The following is a 23,863-nucleotide window of genomic DNA, read 5'->3' as shown; positions in this document are numbered from 1 at the left end:
CGCAGGATGAAAGGTGAAGGACTCAAATTTGTGACAGTGTAATCTGTGCTCTTCTAGTTGTTGTTTAAGTGGGTGCATCTGAGAAACACCATACAATAAAAACCTATCTCCAGTCCCAAAATGTACCTAAACTTAAACAAAAACTAGTTATTAGAGAGGTGCTTCCTGACTACTGCCGAGTAGCCCTTGAGCAAGGCACCAAAGACCCCTGGTTTGAGTGACCCCCTCACTCTGACATCTCTCCTTGCATGCCTGCATGTGAGTGCTCTGGTCCTGTGTGGTGTGTGATATAATATGTACAGAAAAGTGTAAATTGAAATTCCCCTTGAGGGATTATAATATGTATAACAATAATAACAGTTATAGATAAACGGGCAAATATGAGAGTGTACATATTAGAGAAGATGTGATAAAAAAAACAGTTGCCCAATTTTTTATGCCCCTGTCAGTTTGACATTTTTGGCAAACACAAATAATCATATTGGTCTGAAAAGGATTTTTAAAAATTAGTTCTCAAATCATGTCCTGCAGTTGGCTGGCGACCAGTCCAGTGTGTTCACACACTCTCGCCCAAAGTCAGATGGGTATAGAATATGGATGGATGGATCAAAAGAAGTTGTAAATTGACAATAGAATATAGAAATAAAAATAGAATATAGAATATGGATGGATGGGCTCTCAAAAGAAGCTGTAAATTGACAATCTGGTGTTATACAATTGAGAAAAGAGTAAAGGCGGACAAAAACCTGGTTTAATATGAATTCCATTCATCATGATACAAAAAAAAAGCTAATCAACACATTTAGCCATGTGGTGAGCTTATGCTGATATAAATCAGATGATTTAGTGGATTGACACTGGGTTTCTGAGTGAATTTAGAAAAAATTCTATTAAAAAATTACTCATCACCCATCGTATCATTTGCAACCCCAGAAGTCATTGAAACTCCATGAAAATCCCGGGTATATTCAACAGAAAATGTGCACCATTTCATTCAACATAAACGTTTTTATTTGTTTCCACATTTATAAGACACACTGTTTAGTAGTATATAAATGATTTCTGATGAGACATACGATTAAGATGTACTTTATCATACTTATGGAACATTTGTATTGTTGTTGTATTAATAATACAGCAATTCTATAAATAAAGTTTTATTTTGAAACGGCATATCAGGAAGTGACTTTTAAGCAATAACTTGTTCTCTCTCTCTCTCTCTCTCTCTCTCTCTCTCTCTCTCCCTCTCTCTCACGCTTTCGCTCTCTACACGCCCAGCGTGAGCAGAGAGCTCTACCAGCCGAGACTATCCTCATTCAGTGTCTGTGAGACAGGGAAGACGTGGAGGAATCATCCGCACAAACTGACAGCCATGGCGAAAGTCGCTGTCTCTTTTTTGCTGTTTTGGCTCGTCTGTGGCCCATGCTGTGCCCTCGGCGGAAAAGGTAGGATCCCGGAAAAAAAGAAGATAAAACAATATGTTGTTGTTTTTATGATTTACAAAGTTGACACAGGGGTGCAACTTCAGATAGCTAGCTTTAAGTTTCCATTTGTAAGTATGTCGGCTTGTGTGTTTGGTTTTCTCCTTTTGAGATTTGTTGTGTGGTTGTTAATGGAGTGAACGTCACAATTAAGGCGTCAGGTATTCAATTAGTGTTTGCCATAAAGTAACAGCTCTGCTGGAAAATCACCTTGCTTGGCGACTACACGTGACACCTACAGTAGGTAAGGTAATTGGGGTTATTGATTTCCCTCTTTCTCTTTCGTCACGATGTTTTAAAACAACAACGAAAGCAAGGAAGACTGGCTGTTTTGAAAGCTAGTCGCCTAATAAGTTCATAAAACAACCCTATCAAAAACAGTGTCCTGCTGACATGTTCCACATAATAACACAAAATTTGCAAAGAGCTTGCCTTATATTCTCCAGCTTTACAGCATTGAAATATGATGGCTACAGGCAAAAAGTTATCAAGGTAATGTCAATAAAGATCACACACTTCTAAAAAATCTTATATGATGCTTGATATATGCATCATTTGGTAATCCAGTCGTTGTTTTAAAAGGATGATCATTAAAAAACTCACTGTTGGCTCCAGCGACCCTGATCCAGTGATACACATCAAAAAGACAGTGAGAATGTTTGTGTTGGATGGAGGGTATGGTCATGGTCAGGGCATTACATTCAGTCATATCCTCTCTTGAAAGCAACTGTCAAATCTTTCTCCTCTCTTTCTGACACAGAAACGCACATACACACACACTTGCATGCATGCATGCATGCATGCATACATACAGTACATGTAGCGCTTATACCGCTTTGCCTATGAAAGGCAGGGACACAGTGTGTTAATTGGGTCTCTGGAGTGAGCGTGTGTGGCTGACTCGCTGTGTGCGTGCGTTCAGCCAAGCACCATCATTATTTTCTTTGTTTATAAAAGATCTCAATATGGCTGATGGCCAGAGGGAAAACTAACACAAGCTTAGAGCTTGTTTTCTGCAGAGACCACCCATCCAAACATTTCAAACATAAATATGAGGTCTACTGTGGTTTGCCATATGCATCTGCACCTCTCAGATGTGTTTTTTAAGATTGCATAAACTGGTGTGAAGGCCACGTTATTCAGCATGTTATGAAATGACCGCGCTGGCTTTCATGCTGTGTGGATTAATTAATAATAGTTTTCAGAAGATGTGGTGTTGTAAAATCATTTTCTCTTTGAAGAGGATCACGTCAAGGCCTCTTTGTTCTGCTTGCATTCTGTATATGAGTGTAGTCGATGCCTTCAGCAGCTCTACAAGCTCAGCAGAATAATGTTTACATGAGACAAAGGCTTGCTGCTGAACACCTTTACATGCAGGAAAGAGACCAGAGCCAATGAATGCAAAAGGGGGGCGAAAAAAAACAGAGGATTTGCTGCAAGCTGTGAAGAACAGAAGAAAGGGAGGGAAGGCAATTGAAACCAGATCAGATTTATGGCAGTCTTTTCAACAGAGCCGTCTAGCTGCTTTATCCCTGCTGTAACATAAATCCTGCCAGTGACATGGAAGGTAGAAGCATAACTCAGGTGCTTCTCTTCTGTGCTAGTTAGACAGCGTCTGCTGAGAGTTGCTCTGCCTTTCCTTGGTGCTTCTTTTTTCCATCTTTACAGTCATTCACTCCCTAGTGTCTTCCCTCACTTTGTTTTTCTCCCCATCTGTCTTCCTCTCCTCCTTTGACTCTGCATCACTCTTTGCTGATCTGCTCCATTGAGCTGATGCCATTCAGAGGGCAGAATTGTCAAAGAGAAAGAAAGAGTTTCGTCATCCTCCTTCTTCCCTTGGCTGCTTTCTCCAAGCTTCATTGGTCTCTCTTCGGACTTACAGACCTGCTGCTTTCGCCACCTCTCCTTTCACAGCAACGTGTTCAATTTCAAAGTTTTATGGGCTTAAGTGAGACGTATAAATGACAAGGCACTCCTTTCTCAGTCTGGCATTGTTGTCTTGTATTTGGATTGTGGCCCATTCTCCCTTATACCTCCTGTTACCTTCCGCTAATTGTTTTAATTTGATATTTTTTCTCACTATTTGCCATTCAAGCTTTTCTGCACTTTCAAAAGAGGCACAGTGGAACCTTTGTGGTCAAAGGCAATCTGTCCTGGGTTGCAGGTTGATTTCTGAAACAGTTCTTACTATAGGTAATAATGAAAATTAAATTTGTCAGTTCCAGGGTCAAACTGTCATCTGTATTACCTGTAAAGGCAATATTTTAAGTAACATTTCAACTGTCATTCAATTTTAAGTAAAAGTTTACTGTTGTTTAAGAAAAAAATAAATAAAACTGCTCACACGTTGATAATGTGTGACAGCCAAGTGGGCCAAAAGCTATGCTGTGATTTTTTTTGTTGTTAAAAATATGGAAAAAAATAAGAGGAACCATTAAAACTGTGCCAGAAAAGATGGGGAAAAATACGGTAGTTTTCCTGAGAAAATGGGAGAGTTGACCGGTATAATGCCACAATGGATTTGGAAATACATAAATCAGCATGTGATTGAAATGTATACTTACAGCTTTCATTTTAGACCTTTCATGAGATGAACTCAAAGATCTGCAACTTTTTTCTATGCACACAAAAGGCCTGTTTCTTTCCAATATTGATCACATATCTGTCTAAATCTGTGGTAGTAAGCACTTATTCTTTGCCGAGATAATTCATTCACATCACAGGTGTCCCTTAGGGTGGCCACAATAAAAGGCCACTCCAAAATGTGCAGTTTTACTGTATGTATGTTTACTTCGGTTGTTGATTGTGGCCTGCGGAATGGTCCGCTCCTCTTCCATGGCTGTTGTTGGATATTGGCAGGAACTGGAACATGCTGTCATATACGCCGATCCAGAGCATCCCAAGCATGCTCAGTGGGTGACACGTCCGGTGACTATGCTGGCCGTGCAAGATCTGGGATGTTTTCAGCTTCCAGGAATTGTTTACAGATCCTTGCCACAGGGCGTCGCTCATTACTATGCTGCAATGGGCCAAAGGATATCGTCGCCATATCTCTGTGCATTCAAAATGCCATCAACAAAATGCACTTGTGTTCGTTGTCCATAACCCCATGCCATCATGGGCCACTTGATCCACAGCGTTGACATCAGCAAGGGCGCCATACATGGTATCTGCCATCTGCCATCTGCCTTGCACATTGAAAGCTGAGAATCATCCTTGAAGACAACACCTCTTTAAAGTGCCAGACGCCATCAAATTCCCCCATTCAATTCCGTTATGAACTATGAACTGGAATCAGGGCGAGACCCTGATGAGGATGATGAGAATGCACATGAGTTTCCTTGACAGTTTCTGACAGTTTGTGAAGAAATGCATTGGTTATGCGAACTGGTTGTTGCAGCAGCTGTTGTTGCAGTCCAGGTGGCTGGTCTCCAAAGATCTTAAAGTTGAAGATGCTCGATATGTTGTTATTGGGCTTATGGTAAATATATGATCATTCATTTCACAGGCGACAGCTCTGGTGGACATTCCTGCAGTCAGCATGCGTACTGCACGCTTCCTCAACATTTGCGACGTCTGTGGCATTGTGCTGTGCTGCACATTCTGCACTGACCTTTTATTGTGCCCATCCTAAGGCACACCTGTGCTATAATCATGCAGTCTAATCAGCATCTTGATATAGCACAGCTGTGAAGTGGATGGATCACGGTAAATGCCGTCATTTTGTTAAACCTCTTAAATTAAAACTGAAAGTCTACCCTTGCACACATGCTGATTTATTGACTGATCAAATCCATTGTGGTGGAATCTACTGAAAAAGCAAATAAAAGAACTGTCACTGTCCAAATACGTCTGGACCTTACTATAGCAAGATACTGTATACCCAACAACATAATTGACAGGAAAGGATGTTCAGTGTTCAAAATTGTAGTTAAATTTACAGTACCAGTTGATGGTTTGGACACACTTACTCATTGCTATAAATGAGGTGTGTTCAAAAGTTCAAACTTGTGTATGTTAACCCTACTTTACCTTCTAATAATTCATTGTATCTATGTGCCAGAAGTGTGTGAATGTGTTTTGTGGCACCAGGCCTTGCTGTTCTCTTTTTGCTTGTATACAAACGAGAGTATGTATGCACTCTAATCAGGATGTTAATTACTCAGCAAGGCCAATTAAAATATGGAATGGAAGGTAGAACAATAGTCTAATGCACTGTTTTTTTTTTGTTGAGAGAAAAACTGCTTTGGTGTGTGTGTTTTGCATTATGCCAAATGACACCAGCTGGTCTAATGTCTCTGCTGGGTAGTTTTAGGGTCAGCATTGCTCCATGTGGTGTGCTACGCTTCACTAAATGAGCTGTGTCTGCAGGACTACAGTCACACAGGGCTGATTAGCTTCAAATGTAGGCACAGCTGAAACACACTAAGAGTTCTCTCTTCTTTTGTTAATCCAAATGTCTCAGGGTGGCCCAAGTGCGTACTATTTCTCTTTATCTATCTAATTTGCAGAAGAGCTGCTGCCTATTGCTGGGTTGCATGACCTAAGGCAGTCCGCCTCATGGGGGGCAAAGTTACCACCGGCTGCGTATTATATACTGTATATGGTTTAGAGCCAATAAGCCACATATTAAAAAAAAAAAAAAAAAAAAAAAATTTTCACAATATCACTGAAGTTGACATTTCAAACTGCTGGCCCCACTTCCTTCTACACTCGCAAGGAGTTCAGGAACGACAAAAGTATCGAGGCATATAATTTCATTTCATGTGTTTGGTCTACAAATTAGGCATTAAGGCCATGAAAGACACTGTTGGACTTATTTGTGCATGGGTAAGTAACGGACAGTGGAACCTCGGTTAGCGTCCGCCTTGGTTAGCATATTTCTTGGTTACCGTCGAAAATTCACATCCTAATTTTGCTGCGGTTTGCATGCATTCTCCGGCTAGAGTACAATATGCCGCGTTATGAATGCACTGCATGAGTCCAACTGTGTTTTTAATGTATTTTTCTTTATCACAAAATGTACCTTCGCGTTAGCATCCTATGAGCATCCGGAACCAGAGGTTACGTCGCCCGTCTATGATATCATCAGCGGTTGACTCTCAACAACGTTGACACAAAACACGTTTTTATAGTTTTACACGCATAAAACAATTCTAAATGCATATATATGATGATTGAATGGGATAAATGAACATTTAAGGTTACTTTTACCTTCACTGAAGACATGACTGTTCCCAAAGACACAATGTGCCAGCGAGATCAACCACCACCACCTTCCTGTTTTCAGTCACGGCAAGAATCATGTCATCACTGAAGGTAAACGTACGTTCTTCTAAAATATTTTGCTGTCATTTAATAATCTTCGCAAAAAATGTATATTGGGTATATTATATTGGGTAACACGTGTGTAAAGATGACTGTAGTGGTGTTGTTTCATGCCTAGAGGGCTCTAATATTGTTAAAAACCCTATCTAGAAGGTTGTAAACAGGTTTTCTATGCTTTAACTACGAAAATATTCATAAATAAGGAATCCTGCTTTGCGGAAATTCACTTACCACAGTCGGGGGATTACTGTAGTATGTGTTTAGATTTACGTACTGTACAGGTATGTGTATTCACAGTTAGCCCTACGCCTTTATCAAAAGTTTCCTCGGTTTCTCAAGTCACTCCGTGTTTAGTGATGTCTCTTTGAGCCTCGGGGCTTTATGTTGTCAGAATGCAGCACAGTGCTCAAAGAAAATGTGTGTTTGCCATTTTGGTCGGGGATGATCATTCTTAGCTGCGTTTACATCCTGTAGCCATGTAGACAAATAATTAGAATGAACAAATATTACAAGTTAACACAGCAAGCACACACCATTAGTGATTAGTACTAGACTTTTGGTCAGAGGCTGCATTCTTAAGCACAGTCTACAAGCTCCAACTGCAGCAACTACACCTTGTTTTAGGAAACAAGCAATGTGATTTCTCCCAACATGAAACCCGCACAAGGGAAACATCATTAATAATGGATGGATTGTTTATCACTCAACGACTAGAGATACTTCTAGGTCTGTGTGACCTGTGACTCAAGGCAGCAACATTAAGGAGATTTCATATTCGTATGAAGTAAATTAATGCGGTCGCCCCACACTGAGTCTAGGTTTCTTCTTTCTTATTAGAAGGTGTTTTTCCTTGCCTAAATTTATATAAATTTATTTATAATCTGGTCCGTCAACACCCACGCCCTCTACAAGAAGGGCCAGAGTCGCCTCCACCTGCTGAGGAGACTGAGGTCCTTTGGTGTGTGCAGGACTCTTTTACGGACCTTTTATGTGTGAAGGTGGCCTCAGCCATCTTCTATGCTGTGGGCTGCTGGAGAGGGGGCAGCACGGACAGGGACAGGAGCAGGATCAATAGACTGATCAGGAGAGCGAGCTCTGTCCTGGACGGTCCTTTGGACTCCGTGAAGGAAGTGGGCGAGAGAAGGATGTTGGCTAAGCTTACATCCATCATGGACAACACCTCTCACCCCCTACATGACACTGTGGGTTCCCTTAGCAGCTCCTTCAGCAGCAGACTGTTACACCCCTGGTGTAAGAAGGAGAGGTTCCGCAGGTCCTTCATACCGACCGCTGTCAGGCTCCACAACACATGCACCACCTGAACCATGTTGTATTCACTATGTCACTATGCATTCTTTACTTGTGTATCTTGCTTGCTGCTGTAACAAGTGAATTTCCCTGCTGTGGGATTAATAAAGTACTACTACTACTACTACTACTACTACTACTACTACTACTACTATAATAAGAAACAAAGTGAACTATCTGGTCACACATGCGCAAGTGCCAACCAATAGGCGACTTTCTCAGCATGCTTTGTTAACATGATCATTTTCTTATGCCTTATGTCTTATGCCTCTTTAAGGTGTTATTTTATACAGACAGGTTGTGTACAGTTAAAGTTTTGTTACTGTGAGTGTGAGTCTGGCACCTTGAGGGACAATGGTTTGCCATTGTAAGCACGTTGTTTGATGAGGATCCCGCTGGCCTTGAGTTTGACTCCTGTGCACAAACGGGTGAAAATTTGGCAAGACATGCATCCCTGCTCTGTAAGGTCTAAACACATATACACACACACACAGACACATTTGTTTTCATGTTATCCTGAACTTGACTTGACTGAGTCATCTCCTTTTTTATATAGTCCTGTGTGGCTCACTTCAGTCAATCCAAAGCTGCAGTCTAAGGCTTTGAAAACGCTTCATATTTTGTTCTCATCCCTCCCATAGAAACCATGAAAAAGGCTACGTATTCTTTTTGTGTGATTTGATCCTGGTGGTGTTTTACAAGCACAGGTTCAGGTGAATGTTTTTGTTTTGAACACAGTGCTACGTCCAAATCACTTCACAATGTGGTCACCACAAGATTACGATACACTGTAACACATGCTATTGAGAAATATAATTACATATTGTAATTATATTGTAATTGTAGTATTACATAAATTGTGTCTTACATTACTGTGTTGTGTTGTTTGGTAAGAATTAGATTATTTTTTGTGTTATTTGCTTAGCCTTCTGACTGTCGCGCTCATGTGCTACAAGCGAGTCTTGCCCACCATTGGCTGCCGTTTAACTGTTGCTGCTCCGTGTGTCTCGAAAACTCACCATACCACGCCAAGTGTTTTGTTTTCAAATGCCATCTTACATTTTTTGTGTTGAAGCTTTTTAACACGTTCCCCCCGCAAGATTTTTTTCGTGGCATGTGTTGCAGGATGCTAACTTTACTTCGCTCTCACACGTCGCCGCCACGTGCCTGCGCAGTTTGAACGAAAGGAGGACGGCGACACTTACGGCTACCGTTTTTTTTTTATCTGCATACTGTATGCCGGTCACAAACTTTTCATGGAACTCGGACGGTTATGATCGGTGGCCGATCAGTCGAAACATCACTACTTTTCACAATGGCATTGAAGATGTAGCTACCCGTCCATATTATTAAGTACTGTAAGACTGGATTTTGGCGCTTACCACTGTCAACTTCTTTTGTACTTAAGCCAGCCTGCACTTGAAAAGGTTGAGAAGATTGTAGAGGACGCTTTATCAGCTCGACTCAACTCCAGTCAATTTTCATGAGTTTTATTTCACACTTGTCAGGTTAGGTTGTTAAACTTTGAATCAAAGAAGAATAGCATTGAATTACTACTCAGCAGTCATAGTTGTTACGTACCAAGTGGTCTATCGGGTCTTCTCTCGTTACAGTCATTTGAGTCGTGGATTTTAGTTGTCCACTGAACTTACCAATTATTAGAGATTGTAAAATGAACCCGAAACTTCGAAGCTTGTGTCAGACTTCCTGAATCACACTGCTTCGAAATAGTGCTTTGGAGCTTGTATCATTCTGCAAATGTCATGTGACCCATTTACATTAGAAATGTCATACACAGCTTGAAACGGATGTCATTGGTTTGACAGGTTGTTTTGGCGCTAACTTGTGTGTATAATAACCACCAATATTGAACAACGTGTGCTTGTAAGGCCAGCCTTGGCAAGTTTTTTTTGTGCGTTAGTAATTGCGACCAGAGATTCACCCCCTTTGATGACATAGGTTGGTTTGACTTCACTCTTCCAACAGATGTAACTAATGATGCTTTCACTGAAGCATCAAAGCTCTGAATCTATTCTGGCACAACCAGAAGGAAAGTTGACCTGCCCATCTCTACCAATTATTTACTCTGTACAGCCACATAGCATCATATAATGCATGTCATAGATAGGTCATATAGGTTTCAAGCAAGTCAATTTTGCATCATATTTGTATCAGAGATTTGAAAGACGTGCATTTTTAGCATCATAATCGGCATAAGACAATTATGTGATGCTTATTTTTAACAATATATTCTCAAATAAGTCAAACAACCACGACGAAAACATTGGTACAGGTCTTTATGTCATACATCAGTAAGGACAGTAGCATTAGATTCTACCAGGTCTGCTACTAATTATTCTTTTTCTCCTTGTCTTGTCTTCTATGGACATACAGTATATTAATGCATGAAAATAAGGTAGACAAGGAAGACTGAGTACATGTAGAGTTTCAGTATACTACAATAAATTGTGTTGAATCATCTACGACCTTTCTGCCATCCATCCATCCATTTTCTACTGCTGCTCTGATCCTTACATGTGTGTGTCAGGAAACTACATTGCCATATTTTGTGATTTGTAATTTACTTGCCTCCATTGTTTTGTACATCACTTTCTCTCTCTTCATCTCTCAGGGTACAACAGTCTTGTGTCCAATTCCCCATCAAGTTGCTGTCACAACAGATTGCTTTTAATTTTTTACTTACTCTGGTGTCTTGACATTTTCTGCATATTTTAATCATGGTCCACAGCTTTCTCTATTACATGTTTTCTGTCAGCAAAAAAGGCAATCAATCTTTTTTGCAGGTTCAGCATTGCTTTTTTGCGCCGATCATGTCCTCACCCTAGCTTTTCTTGCTCATTATTCTCAATCACTAGTGGTTATAGCGCATGCAAAAATGAAACACCCCTTTAGTCAGCGTAAATGCCTACACCAGGGCACACTGGGTGACATTTGCTTTGACTAATTATGTGGAGATAGTGGAGGGAAAAAGGATGTTGATTGTTGTTGACACCACAGTGGTTTGCATTCTGATGGGAATGTGTAAGTGTACTTCGGCCTGTCACGATTAAAAAAGTTTTTCACGATAACAGTCTAGGGTGTACCTATCCCTATCGGGCGATAGGCAGGGTACACCCTGGACTGGTTGCCAGCAGGGCACATATAGACAACCAACCATTCGCACACACCGCCAATTAACCTAACATGCATGTTTTTAGAATGTGGGAGGAAACTGGAGAACCCGGAGAAAACCCACGCACGAGATTCGAACCCATGATACCTGATGTATATTTTGCGTGTTGATATCAACTTGGTGTTGAAGTAAGTGTATCGATCCTTGTGACAACGCTAGCCCTGAGGGATCAAGAAAATGTAGTCAAATACCTGTTCCGATTCCATTGATTGTTTTTTCACATTCATTTCTTTTTTCTTATTCTTTCTGATCATTTGACAGACTTTTTAGTTCAATTGATGCACTCATTTGCAGAGACAGAAGCAGTCCAAATCCTGGCAAATTTCTATATTCTTATGGAAACTAAAGCCTATAGTGAGGAAAGTAACATTTAAGAGTAGCACCTCTGTCCACATGTATAATTCTACTTTTCCTACATTGTTTTTTAGGCATCTGATTGGCTGAAATTGCCCCATGGTTGGGGACTTCAGCGCAACATATTGCTTTGGGGTGTTTTAAAAAATGTATTTGTGCACCACTAATGGTAGGGTGTCACAATACACAGCAACCAATCACACCTTCAAGTTTCTTTGTATGACCAATGACTAATTATACTTCCTTGGGAGTAACTACAACAAAATTTACTCAGACAGTTGAGTGATCGATCATCTTTGGCACTACTGCAACTGCAGGCTTTTGAAAATCTGTCTCTGTACATTAATCTGTTGTTTCTCGGCTCCTTCCCACCCGCTATCCCTCAGCTGCCGTTTGCTTTTGCCCCTTGTACAAACTTCCTCTCTAGTTCCCTCCTGCACAATTACACCCACACGCCCACTCACACATCCACTAAGCAGCTCCTCAGCCGCCCTAATAAAGCTGCTGTCCTCTACAGTAATGGGGATCGGCTGTGGGTGAAATGCTCCAAGATGGCTCCTCTGCAAAAGATCCGTGGCGAGGATGGCCAGATTACTTATTCCGTTAACCTCTCTTCACCTTGGTCTCTTCACTCCCCATTGCACTTGGACAACTGATACAGTCTCACTGCTCACGTGATCACAACAAGAGCGAAGTCTAATGCAATATTAATATGCAACATACTTTACCTCTCACGGAGCTTTTTGCCTCTCAGGCATCATTTCTTTATTTAGATCGTAGACTCCAGAAGCAAAGTGCAGGGGAAACAGTGGTAATTGGTTTGGAAGACATGACAGAAATTCTCCATCATTTATCTTTCTGCCATTGTTTTGATTATCCCAGTATGTTATTTACTATTTTGTGCTCATCTTTATTATTGCCAGGTTACAGAAATAACGCCTATCTTGGCGATTAGTGAAAGAGTGGTCGTGGAGGTGCTGCTTCCCTCCTTTGCTTTGAGTAGCATATTCAAGTCATCGGCATTGTCAATTATTGATTTTTAGAGACATGCTCATACTATTGGGCTTGCACGGATGTCTGTGGCAGCCTAGAACAAATTTCTGTAAGATGTTATGTGCCAAAATTTGTATACCACTGTCAAAGTATAATACTACCGTCCCTCGCCACTTTGCGGTTCAAATTTCATGGCTTTTCTCAATCACGGTTTTTTAAAAATATATTAATTAATAAATCATGTTGTTTTGGGGTTGAATACGGCCTATTATTATTTTAAAAATACGCATATTGAAACAAATTTTACATACCGTTATTTTTTTGCCTAAATTAAGTCTTTTCAAGCATAAAAATGGCTTATTAAAGAAAAATACATATACAAGGCTTTCAGAAGACGCATTCAAACACGCTATGAATGATATGTAGTATTCTACACAGGTCACTAGATGTCAGTAATGTTACTGTAATGTTCAGTGAGACACACAAATGCCAGACTTGATCGCCGGAACAACAGGCTTTTATTGCAGGTTTGAATTATCTCACAACAGGCACAATAATATAGACCAACGCACGTATAGACCAACGCACCTGAGCATGAATCTTATTTATGTCTTAAATGGCTTATTTACCCTTATTATGTCTATATTGGGAAGCACAAGTGTAAAGGTGACTGTGGGGTGTTATTTTATGTCCAGAGGGTTATAATAATGTTAAAAACTTTATTTAGAAGGTTGTAAACAGTTTTTTTAATGCTCTAACTATTAAGTTATTCAGGATAAATGAGGAATCCTACTTCACGGAAATTCACTTGTCACGATCGGGTTTGGAATTAATTAACCAGGATAAACAAGGAATTACTGTACATCAAATTTTGATAGTAATCCATGAATTTATTTTTGCAAATTTGGTCAGTTGTTTGGCATTGTTGTCGATTAATTGTGTCGTGAAGTAACTGAGGAAAACTGAGCGCATCCCTTGGCTTCAACCAGCAGAGGCTCTGTTGATTCAGTCTCAACCAGTTTGCCATGTAAACAAGAACTAAATGACATCAGCTGTGGGAAACTGAGCAATGTCCATGCAGACCGCCATTGCGGCAAAACTTCTCTGTGCAACATTATTCTGCTCATGGCGCTGGCATAGAAACACAAGTTCAGACCATTCAGACCCTTTAATCTAAACTGTAGTACATCAGATTTTCCTTCTGCGGAGACCTCAACCCATGTTCCTAAAGCTGCAACACGCAGAATAACACATAGGCAACACTGCAGTAATCTAGTAATTCTTCCGTAGAACTACGCTTCACTGAAGTCTGATGAGGATTTTGCATACAACCCAACTGAAACGATTAAAATGGTTTGCTGGTGCTCTGCTACATGGGTTTATCATACACCCTCCAGCTTTACTGCCTCTGGTACCTGGCATCTTGAATGCGCAAGGGTGACGGGCAAGGACGAAACACAAGGAAAGCAGAATCATCATCATATGAGGACATGGGTTGAGGGCAGCGCTTCATAGAGAGACACAAGCAGCAGGGAGTGATGAAGATAAGGAAAGAATGAAACAAATATTTACATCTAAGATAAAGGTGGGTGAGACTGTTCCGTGTGGTGATGTTTGCTGTTGCCACTCATTGCCTGGCTGTGTGAGCAGCCTGTGGTCCAGAGTGATTCATCATGATTATGTGTTGGTAGGCAGGTAATGTCGCAGTAGGCAGGTCTCGGCACACCTGAGGTGGAGGCAAGCTGATGCTATTTCTGTGCTTGTGTTGCTGCCCGCCTCCATCAGCATGCTACATATTCCCATTGTCTGGTATTTAATGCTGTTTGTTCTGCCAGAACACTTAGCCGTAATATTATTTTATAAGGTACTTTTCGCTTTCATTGGTTGATGTCTGTGCTTACGTATTTTTAGTCTTCAGACCTGTGGGTCGAACGTCACAGCGTGTTGGTGTCTCATTAAAGATGTCTTAAATGACAGATGTCAGTCTGTATCTCCATCTGTTTGGCTCTCGCCCCTCGCAAGCTCCTTATCTTGAGCTGACTTCAGTTTCCTTTCTCTGGTATGACAGCTACATGTGTCTGTACCGAATGGACTCCCTCAGCTCTTCATACTGCATATATAGTTTTTGGACAAACAATGCCTGTGGACACACTTGAGTTTTTGTGTGCTTTTCGAAAGCTAGAGAGTCCTAAATGATTAATGATTACCAGCTGATGTGTCTGCCAAGGCTGGAGCTAAAACCAGTGTCATTCTCTCTTTGCTGTCAGTCCATGAAAATTGTATAAGACTGGACTTGGTTGTCACGGTAAGACGTTTCCGACTGTCGACAAACCACCAACTATTCATTTTTTTGACCTATAGACATAGACCTCCGAAATCGGAGGAGAATGCGCTCGCAAAGGTGGACTGTATGCCCTCTGAACGAGTTGTTGTAATGTACAATCACAGCCACGTTGTTGTGACACAAGGTTAGATTGTTTTGGAGGTTCATGTCATGCGAAGCAGGAGGCTTCGGATGGGGAGAAGTGAGCCAGTGTAGCGCACACCGGCTCCTCGACACAGGAGCATTTGAGCGTACAAGCTCCCCCTCTGGTGAACAGTCGTAATTACAATAATTATCAGCTTTAAAAGATTGGAAATGAATCAAATGGCCGAATTCATTAAAGGCGAGGGCTGTATTCAGCCCGCAGGCCGCCAGTTGCGCACGTCTGCTGTAAATCTTACGATATGCCTTTCACAATTTAAATTCAGTTTTACACATTAAGAAACATTTACAGGCATACAGTATACAGTACTGTACTTACAGAACATGATGAAAAAATCGAGTGAATTAACTTGTGAGACAGCGCCCTCTTCAAGGTTTAAAGCTGCAGTGCCCTTTCTCCCTTGCAGATTGCGCCATCAAACCACTTTCTATTCAAATGATCAGGGAGCGAATGCCGAACTATGATTAGGCGGGGATCATCAATGCACAAATATAAGTAAAATATCTACTTTAGTGGTCTTATTTACTATAATTTCCGGACTATAGAGTGCACCGGTGCTTAAACTGCACCCACTAAATTCAAAGAGATAAGAGATTTGTACATATATAGGCCGCACCGATCTATAAACTGCAGGTGTCCACGTCATAACATGAGATACGTAGTACACAGAAAGATGTTACACTGAACGATTTCTTAAACTTTTAATTAAATACTATAAATGCCGCACGGTGGCCTAGTGGTTAGCATGCTGGCCACACAGTCAGGAGCGACTCTAAATTGTCCATAGGTGTGAATGTGAGTGTGAATGGTTATTTGTCTATATGTGCCCTGCGATTGGCTGGCGACCAGTCCAGGGTGTACCCTGGCTCTCGCCCGAAGTCAGCTGGGATAGGCTCCAGCATACCCGTGACACTTGATTCAAGATTCAAGAGAGTTTTATTGTCATGTGCATGGTAAAACAGCAGTTATACCATGCAGTGAAAATCTTATTCTGTTCATTCTCCCAAGAAAAGAAAGAAAACACAAGAAAGAATAAGAACATAAGAAACATAAACATATATACCAATAAATTAAGCAACAACAACAGAAGAGACATTGATACAAATAAATGCAAATAAATAAATAAATAACTAAATAAATAAATAAATAAAGTGCTATGAGTGTGTGCGTGTGTTGCGTGCGGCATGTGTGAGTGCTTCGTTGAGAAGCCTGATGGCCTGTGGGTAAAAGCTGTTTGCCAGCCTTGTGGTCCTGGACTTCAAACTCCTGTAGCGTCTGCCTGACGGTAGGAGTGTGAATAATGAGTGTTGTGGATGTGTGCTGTCCTTGATGAGGTTGTGTGTTCTTCGTAGGACTCTAGTTTTATAAATGTCTTGCAGTGAGGGGAGGGCTGCCCCAACAATGTTCTGTGAGGTCTTGATCACCCGCTGGAGTGCCTTCCTATCACGTGTTGTACAGTTACCGTACCAAACAGTGATGGAGGCGGTAAGGACACTTTCCATAGTGCATCTGTAGCAGCAACTCAGGATTGTGGTGAAAATGCCAAATTTCCTCAGTCTTCTCAGGAAGTACAGTCTCCTTTGGGACTTCTTCATAATTTGTTGGGTGTTGTGAGACCAGGTGAGGTCCTCGCTGATGTGTGTGCCAAGGAACTTGAAGGTTTTCACCCTCTCCACCTCAGTCTCATCAATAAACAGGGGTTTATGCGGCTCCTTTTCCCTTGTTCTTGGGTCAATGATCATCTCTTTAGTCTTATCTGTATTGAGAAGGAGATTGTTATCACGACACCAAGCTATGAGGTCCGCCACCTCTCTTCTGTATGATGTTTCAACACCACCAGTGATCAGGCCGATGACTGTAGTGTCATCCACAAATTTAATGATGCTGGTGTTGTTCTGGGAGGCCACGCAATCGTAGGTGAAGAGCGTGTAGAGGAGCGGACTCAGCACGCACCCCTGTGGGGTCCCAGTGCTCACAATTCTTGAGCTGGATGTGCGATTGTGGACTCTGACTGACTGGGGCCTGCCTGTGAGAAAGTTAAACACCCAGTTACAGAGGGGGGGTGACAGGCCAAGTGTGAGGTGCTTATTTGTGAGTTTGTGGGGGCTGACTGTATTAAAAGCAGAGCTATAGTCTATAAATAGCATTCTGACATATGTGTCCTGGCCCTGTAGGTGCGAAAGGGCTGTGTGGATGGCAGTGTTGACTGCATCATCCGTGGACCGGTTCTGGCGATATGCAAACTGTAGAGGGTCCACAGTTGCCGCCGAGATGCTCTTTTTGATGTGGGTCATGACTATTCTTTCAAAGCACTTCATTACAATAGGAGTGAGTGCTATAGGGCGATAGTCATTCAAGCAGGTCACGTTGCCCTTCTTGGGTACGGGCACTATGGTGGTGGACTTAAAGCAGGTCGGTACAGATGCTTGTGCAAGCAAACCAGTGAGGATAAGCGGCATAGACAAAGGATGGATGGACTATAAATGCTTTTTTTTGCAAACAGTGCGTGTGTTATGAGTGATTGCTGATTAAACAGTAGCCTACCAGAAAAGTCATTCATCGTCGTCGTCCTCCTCCTCCCCTTGGGAATTGGAACCATTAAAGTTGTCCTCTCCAAGTGTTGGAACCCAACAGCCCCACCATTCCCACAGCACACACGTCGCCAGTCTCTCTCCTTCTTTTTGCTACCAGCATCACCCCCACCCCAAGGCAAATCAGCCCCCCAGCCGGTGCTGTCCTGCCCAACACGTAGCAGTCAAGCCCTCCGAAACCCGCCAGCGACAGTGGACCACCCGCGCCACGCTGCCAAGATCCACTAGCAGACCCCCGAGCACAGGCTGCAGATTGATCGCCTTCGGCCTGAAAATCGCATCACATGCACCTCTCCATGCGTTCTCCATGAGTAGTGATGTATAGATTGATACCTTCGATACCAGATTGTTCATCCTTATTTCCTAAATGATTTACTCTCAGATGCATGTGTACTTTTGTTTAAAATTTTTATATCATTTTTGAAAAATTGCCTGCAGGGGTACAACGATTCCTCGACCAGTACCTCGATTACAAAAAAATAATCAAGGATTTTTTTCTGCCTCGAGGAATCGCTTACTTCACCAACACGATTACGTCACCCACGCAAGGACGAAGAAAATAGCGAATGTTTGAAGGCGTAGGAAGATTGAAGAGGTGAGAGAAAGGCAATTGAAGAGGTGAGAGAAAGGCAACGAAGAGAAGGCAAACAAAATGTAAAAAAAAAAGACTATAAATAAAATGTGGCTAAACAGCAATTTGAACACTGTGAGGTGTATCCGTTGTAACGCGGCACTTACGTACCACAACAGCACATCTGCAGTGTTGCATCATCTCCTCCCGAATGGAGTGGAAGATCCGCGACAAGGTAAACGTATCGTAAAGCAGTGAGATGAAGGTTAATGTGCCTTATTAACAACGTTAGCAGTGTGGAGGGCTAGCTTTCTCTTAATTATGATTACTGTCGAATGTGGCGGTTTATTACGACGGTAACGTGACTTCATGAAGTGTTTTTTTTTTTCTGCAAAAACACTGCGCTGGGAGTTAAGATGGAAGATAAAAACATTTAACTCACTAATCAGTAGCTGGTCATTTCTAGCAGACAATACCGTGTAATGGAACAAGAGGGTGTCTTCATTTTACTTTGAATACTACAAAAACTCAGTATTTATCTAGTCAGCCTGTCTATGTTTAGAATTTATAAATGGACAGCCACTAACATGATGCAATGTGTAATTTCGTCTTAGTAATGTCTTATTATAGTACTGTCTTAGTAAAATAATTATTTCTCTCCTTTTCCAGTAAATAGTTACAGTCTGGGATGGATAAATTCATCTACAAAAGCACCAGCATGTAGTCCATCAGGCCCAAGAAAATACAATTTGTTCTTATATGCACAATGTGAATTTAAGAAATAAAACGTTTGATTATCTAAAAAATTAAACCAATCGGTCGTTCATTATTTAAGGAAATGTTTTATTTTCTCTTGTGTATTTATAATTGCTCTTGATAGCTGAAGCCCCAATTGCTGGGCTTAAATATAAGTTATTTATTTTACTCATGCTAAAGAAAAATGTAAAACAATTTAAAATTTTTAAAATGTGGACATTTTTTGGTCCAATTTCTTTTAAACCACTATTGGTAACATATGCTAGCCGGAGATGATGTTCGTATTTTTTTATGTTTCAAAAATTGTAATTTGGAGCGTGTTGTATACAGTCTCTTTTTTAATATGGAAAAAATATTTAAGTTACCTAATATGATACACAGGGAAAAATTGCATAAACAGGGTGGTACAGTATACTATCAAAATTATCATCTATTGTAATCACCGCATGCTGAGCATGCTTGCATGTAAGATTTATTTTTTAGAGATATGATGACCTGCAGTCTGCAGTGCTGCTCGCTCTGTCAGCAGAGTCCATATTGCAAACAGTGCAGAATGTTATTTATTTGTTCTTGATTCTGGCTTTGTTTGTTTGGGCAGCTTTTTGAGCAGCACGTGCATTAAATGGAAGCTAATTGAGCAGAGGTTTCTAAAGCGTGGGAGGCACCAGAAGACTTTAGGGATGGTGCAGCAGCTTGAGAAAAATGAAGAAAAACAAGCTGTTAAGCTAAGCTTCAGTTATGTCAAGTATACAGAGACTTGTTGGAGAGGAGAACTCCATCAAAGATGATGCAGGAAATACATTTTTCCAGGTTCCAACTGTACTGTATTTTATTCTCTGAGGGGAGGCTAACTTGTGTGTCTGACTTTTTGAAAACAGAGCAGAAGAAGAACCAGACAGAATAAAGATTCTATACCTATGAAAGGAAATCCATACTGTATCTATGATTCCTTCTGATTGAACTTATTCATTGTTAATGTAAACATATTTCTGCCTTTCTGTTGTTAGCTTTCATTTTTGTGAATTCTTCTTGATACTCAACAGATCTTGTCCTAATGTTTGGCCTGCTAACAATACTGTACAGTGCTTTTGTCACAGACATGTTTTACCAACACAAGAAAAACACTCCAACCATGACTCACTTCCTTTCTTCTTCCCTGTATCCGTGAGTGTGCACAGTGCCAGTGCTGTTGGGGTGAAGTCGCACAGTTGAATGCAGTCAGTGCGGATGTTAATTCATCTGTGCTTTGACAAGACTGACTGTTTCCCATGAAGCAGCCTGACATTTCAAATGATTTCAACAAAGACCATCAAAACATTGAGATTATGAGTCAGGTTTGCCTCAGCTGCCATAAAACCGATTTGCTGTTTGTGTTGCATGAGCTCCTGCTAGGGCTAAAGTTAGGTGTCGTTTACATATTATCTGATACCGGTGCCAAATCGGTATCATGCCCAATGGCATTATGGCATTTTGTGACATTCAAGTTACAGAATAGTCATTTAAATACTTCAATATAATATAATATGTTTTCTGGTTGAATACGGACTATTATTAGCATATAAGCATATTGAAGCAAATGTTACATATTTTTTGCCTAAATTAAGCATTTTCAAGCATAAAAATGGCTATAAAATATAAGGTGTCAGCAATGTTACTGTAATGTTCGGTGAGACACACAAACGCCAGACTTGATCACCAGAGCAACAGGCTTATTGCAGGTTTGAATTATCTCACAATAGGCACAATAATTGCTAGTAAAAATGTCGAATACTGCCTGCTACCTTTGTGGCTTTAACCCTACAACAAGATGAAACTCAACTCTGAACCACCAACGTCACTTCCTGTCCACCCGACACCTACCCGGCACTCAGGTGACTATAGGGGTGAAAACTGAATGTAGAAGGTCATACTGTAGGTTTTCTATCATCTAACAATGAAAATATTCGATTCAGGAATAAGGAATCCTACTTTGCGCAAATTCACTTATGACGCTCGGGTCTGGAACGAAATAACCACAATTAACAAGGGATTACTGTACATCAAAGGCTTCTATCCCTCCTTGGCTATCACTTCTCACGCTGCCATGCAGTCATGGCTGAACTGGAGGAGGGTGGGATTTTGTACGTTTGAAAGCCAGCGTCCCCATTGCAGCACCCAACTATGACACACAGCACCTTTTTAAGTGCATATATTCCTCTGTTTAAGCGCATACTTTCCGTACAATTCGAGCAGAAATTGAAAATTAATACACAATTGTTGTGATGTTAGACTACCGTTACAAAGGTGTTTGCTAGTTAATCCTAAATGCAAGAGTCGTGTATTAATTGAGCACAAGGAAGTTAATTAGACAATGTTATTTTCATCGTAGCACATGGAGTCTGCGTCTTTTGAGGTGAAATACAACCACTTTCCAGCGTTTTCTCCTGAGCATTTGAGCTACATCAGGTTTGTCCAAACTTTTTCCAAATATTTCTTCTTAAATAATCTTTGTAAATTTTCTTATATATGTATCTTATATATATGACTCTTTATATATGACGTTATTCCCATAATATTTTGACTATAACTTGACTGTAAATTTTCCCCAACCTAATTTTCCAAAATCTACAACTTTATTTTGTGTTTTTTTGTTTCTCATAATATTGCAACTTTTAAAATCTAAATTTTTTTCTTTCATTGTTCAATTCTGTGCTACTAAAATGACAATACTTTTACTCATAATATTATATATGGGCCGCACGGTGGTCTAGTGGTTAGCATGTAGGCCAACACAGTAACAGCCTGGAGATCGGGAAGACCTGGGTCGATTCTCATCTGGGCATTTCTGTGTGGAGTTTGCATGTTCTCCTCGTGTGTGGGTTTTCTCCAAAAACATGCATGTTAGGTTAATTGGTGACTCTAAATTGTCCATAGGTGTGAATGTGAGTGTGAATGGTTGTTTGTCTATATGTGCCCTGCGATTGGCTGGCGACCAGTCCAGGGTGTACCCCTCCTCTTGCCCGAAGTCAGCTGGGATAGGCTCCAGCGTGCCCCCCGACCCTAAAGAGGAGAAGCGGTATAGAAAATGGATGGATGGATTGTTATATATTTTATATATAAATTAGTTCTCGTAAAATTGCAACTTTTCCCCTCATAAGAATATTACTTTTTTCTTTTAATATTTTGGCTTTATTCTTGTAAAATTACAGCTGTTTTTCCATTTCTACTGTTTTTTGTTTTGTTTTTTTCCCCTCCTTGTAAATGTTCTTTTCGTATTTGACTTTATTCCCATAATATTTTGACTTTATTTTTGTAACATTAGAACTTTTTCTGCAACCTCATTTTCCAAAAATTACAACTTATTTCATTGTTGTGTTTGTTTCTCATCATATTCCAACTTAAAACCTGTTTTTCCTTTTGCTAATAAAATGACATTATTTTTCCTCATAATTTTACTACGTTATTCTTGTAAAATGACGACTTTCTCTTCAGTTTACAACTTTTTCTCGAAATGTTTGGACTTTACTCTTGTAAAATTACTTCTGATTTTTCCATTTTTTCTGTTTTTTTTAATTTAGTTTCCTGTTAAATTATATTTTTTAGAATGGGCAAGGGGCAAAAAAAGACAGCACCAGGCCGCAAATGGCCCATGGGCCACACTTTGGACACCACTGAGCTAGATACTCACGGTTGTCCATGCAGGTGAAAAACGTTAAATGTTGCGCTGTCAGAACAATTGACTTGCTGGTAACTAATCCTCATTTTTCTGGTTACGGCCCTTTACGTCGGTACCGGTGCCATTATGATACTGAGTTCTTTTACACATCCTGAGCTGGGAAATAGCTGGTAAAATGCATTTCATTCATGCAAATCCTGATGCCTCATCAAGTCACAATTAGAGCAGATGTTATGTTAAAAAAAACACTGCCACACCTTGTGCTGTTATTTCTATTAAAAATGCTCATACGCTTTTCCTTCCCTATTCCCTCTGATTGCAGTCTTTTTGAAATGCTTTCTGGGTTGTAGTGAAGATTTCAAATGAACGCTGCCTTGATTAGTTATTTAACTCCACAACAACACTCTTCAGCATGAGCTATTAATCAAACCTGGTGTGTGTAGAAGTGACTGCACTTACGCATCACATAATTGTTCCAAAAGTAATAGTAAACACTGTGCAGCATTATATTAGCAGTAGTAATTTAGTAGTTAAAAAATAATGTAATTGTGATGATCATTTGGCCAGTGTGGAGCCATTAAAACACCTTATTATTCATTGAATTGAATGAGCTATTTACAAATTATGTTAAATTTACTATTGCACATTATCTGTTTTAGCCCCAGACATGTTAAAATGTGCAAGTGTAAATGTGAAATATTTCAATATAGCGCTGGTAATAGGCCTGTCACCATAACAAATTTTGCTGGACGATCATTAGAAAACAAATTATTGCCAATAATATCATTGTCAACATTATTTTGAGATCATTTTTTCCTTAATGTAATGATAATACATGGCATAATCTGAGTACACCATATCAAAAGCAAGACAATTTTATTTCTCAAGAGTATTTAGTATTGCAATTGGATTTCAAGAGCTTTTCAATAAAATAAACAGGCAACATAATACATTGAAAAACGCAAAAAATTTAGCAAAAAATGCACTTAGATAATAATCATAACCAAAAACAATAAAAAATTAGACCCTGTTTCTGTTAAGAAAAAAAACACTCCAATAAAAGCCACAAACAATATGAAAACAATTAATAAAATGGAATATGAAGTCTCTGTAAACAAAATTGCACTTCAACAAATAATGAACATTG

The 23,863-nt window shown here is 40.3% G+C and overlaps 1 protein-coding gene across 1 annotated transcript in view; it reads left to right on the top strand.

Annotated features, from left to right (window-relative positions):
• Window positions 1-1,280: 1,280 nt before the first annotated feature.
• Window positions 1,281-23,863, top strand: part of clstn2a (calsyntenin 2a) — a 196,024-nt gene continuing 173,441 nt past the window's right edge. Inside the window, exon 1 of the mRNA XM_054755830.1 lies at window positions 1,281-1,445. Within this exon, the coding sequence (XP_054611805.1) occupies window positions 1,373-1,445 (73 nt within the window). The 5' untranslated portion in view covers window positions 1,281-1,372. The remainder of the gene's footprint in view (window positions 1,446-23,863) is intronic.

The sequence above is a fragment of the Dunckerocampus dactyliophorus genome, chromosome 2 (assembly GCF_027744805.1).
Source record: "Dunckerocampus dactyliophorus isolate RoL2022-P2 chromosome 2, RoL_Ddac_1.1, whole genome shotgun sequence".
Taxonomy (NCBI): Eukaryota; Metazoa; Chordata; class Actinopteri; order Syngnathiformes; family Syngnathidae; genus Dunckerocampus; species Dunckerocampus dactyliophorus.
This window is presented reverse-complemented; position numbering and strand designations above follow the sequence as displayed.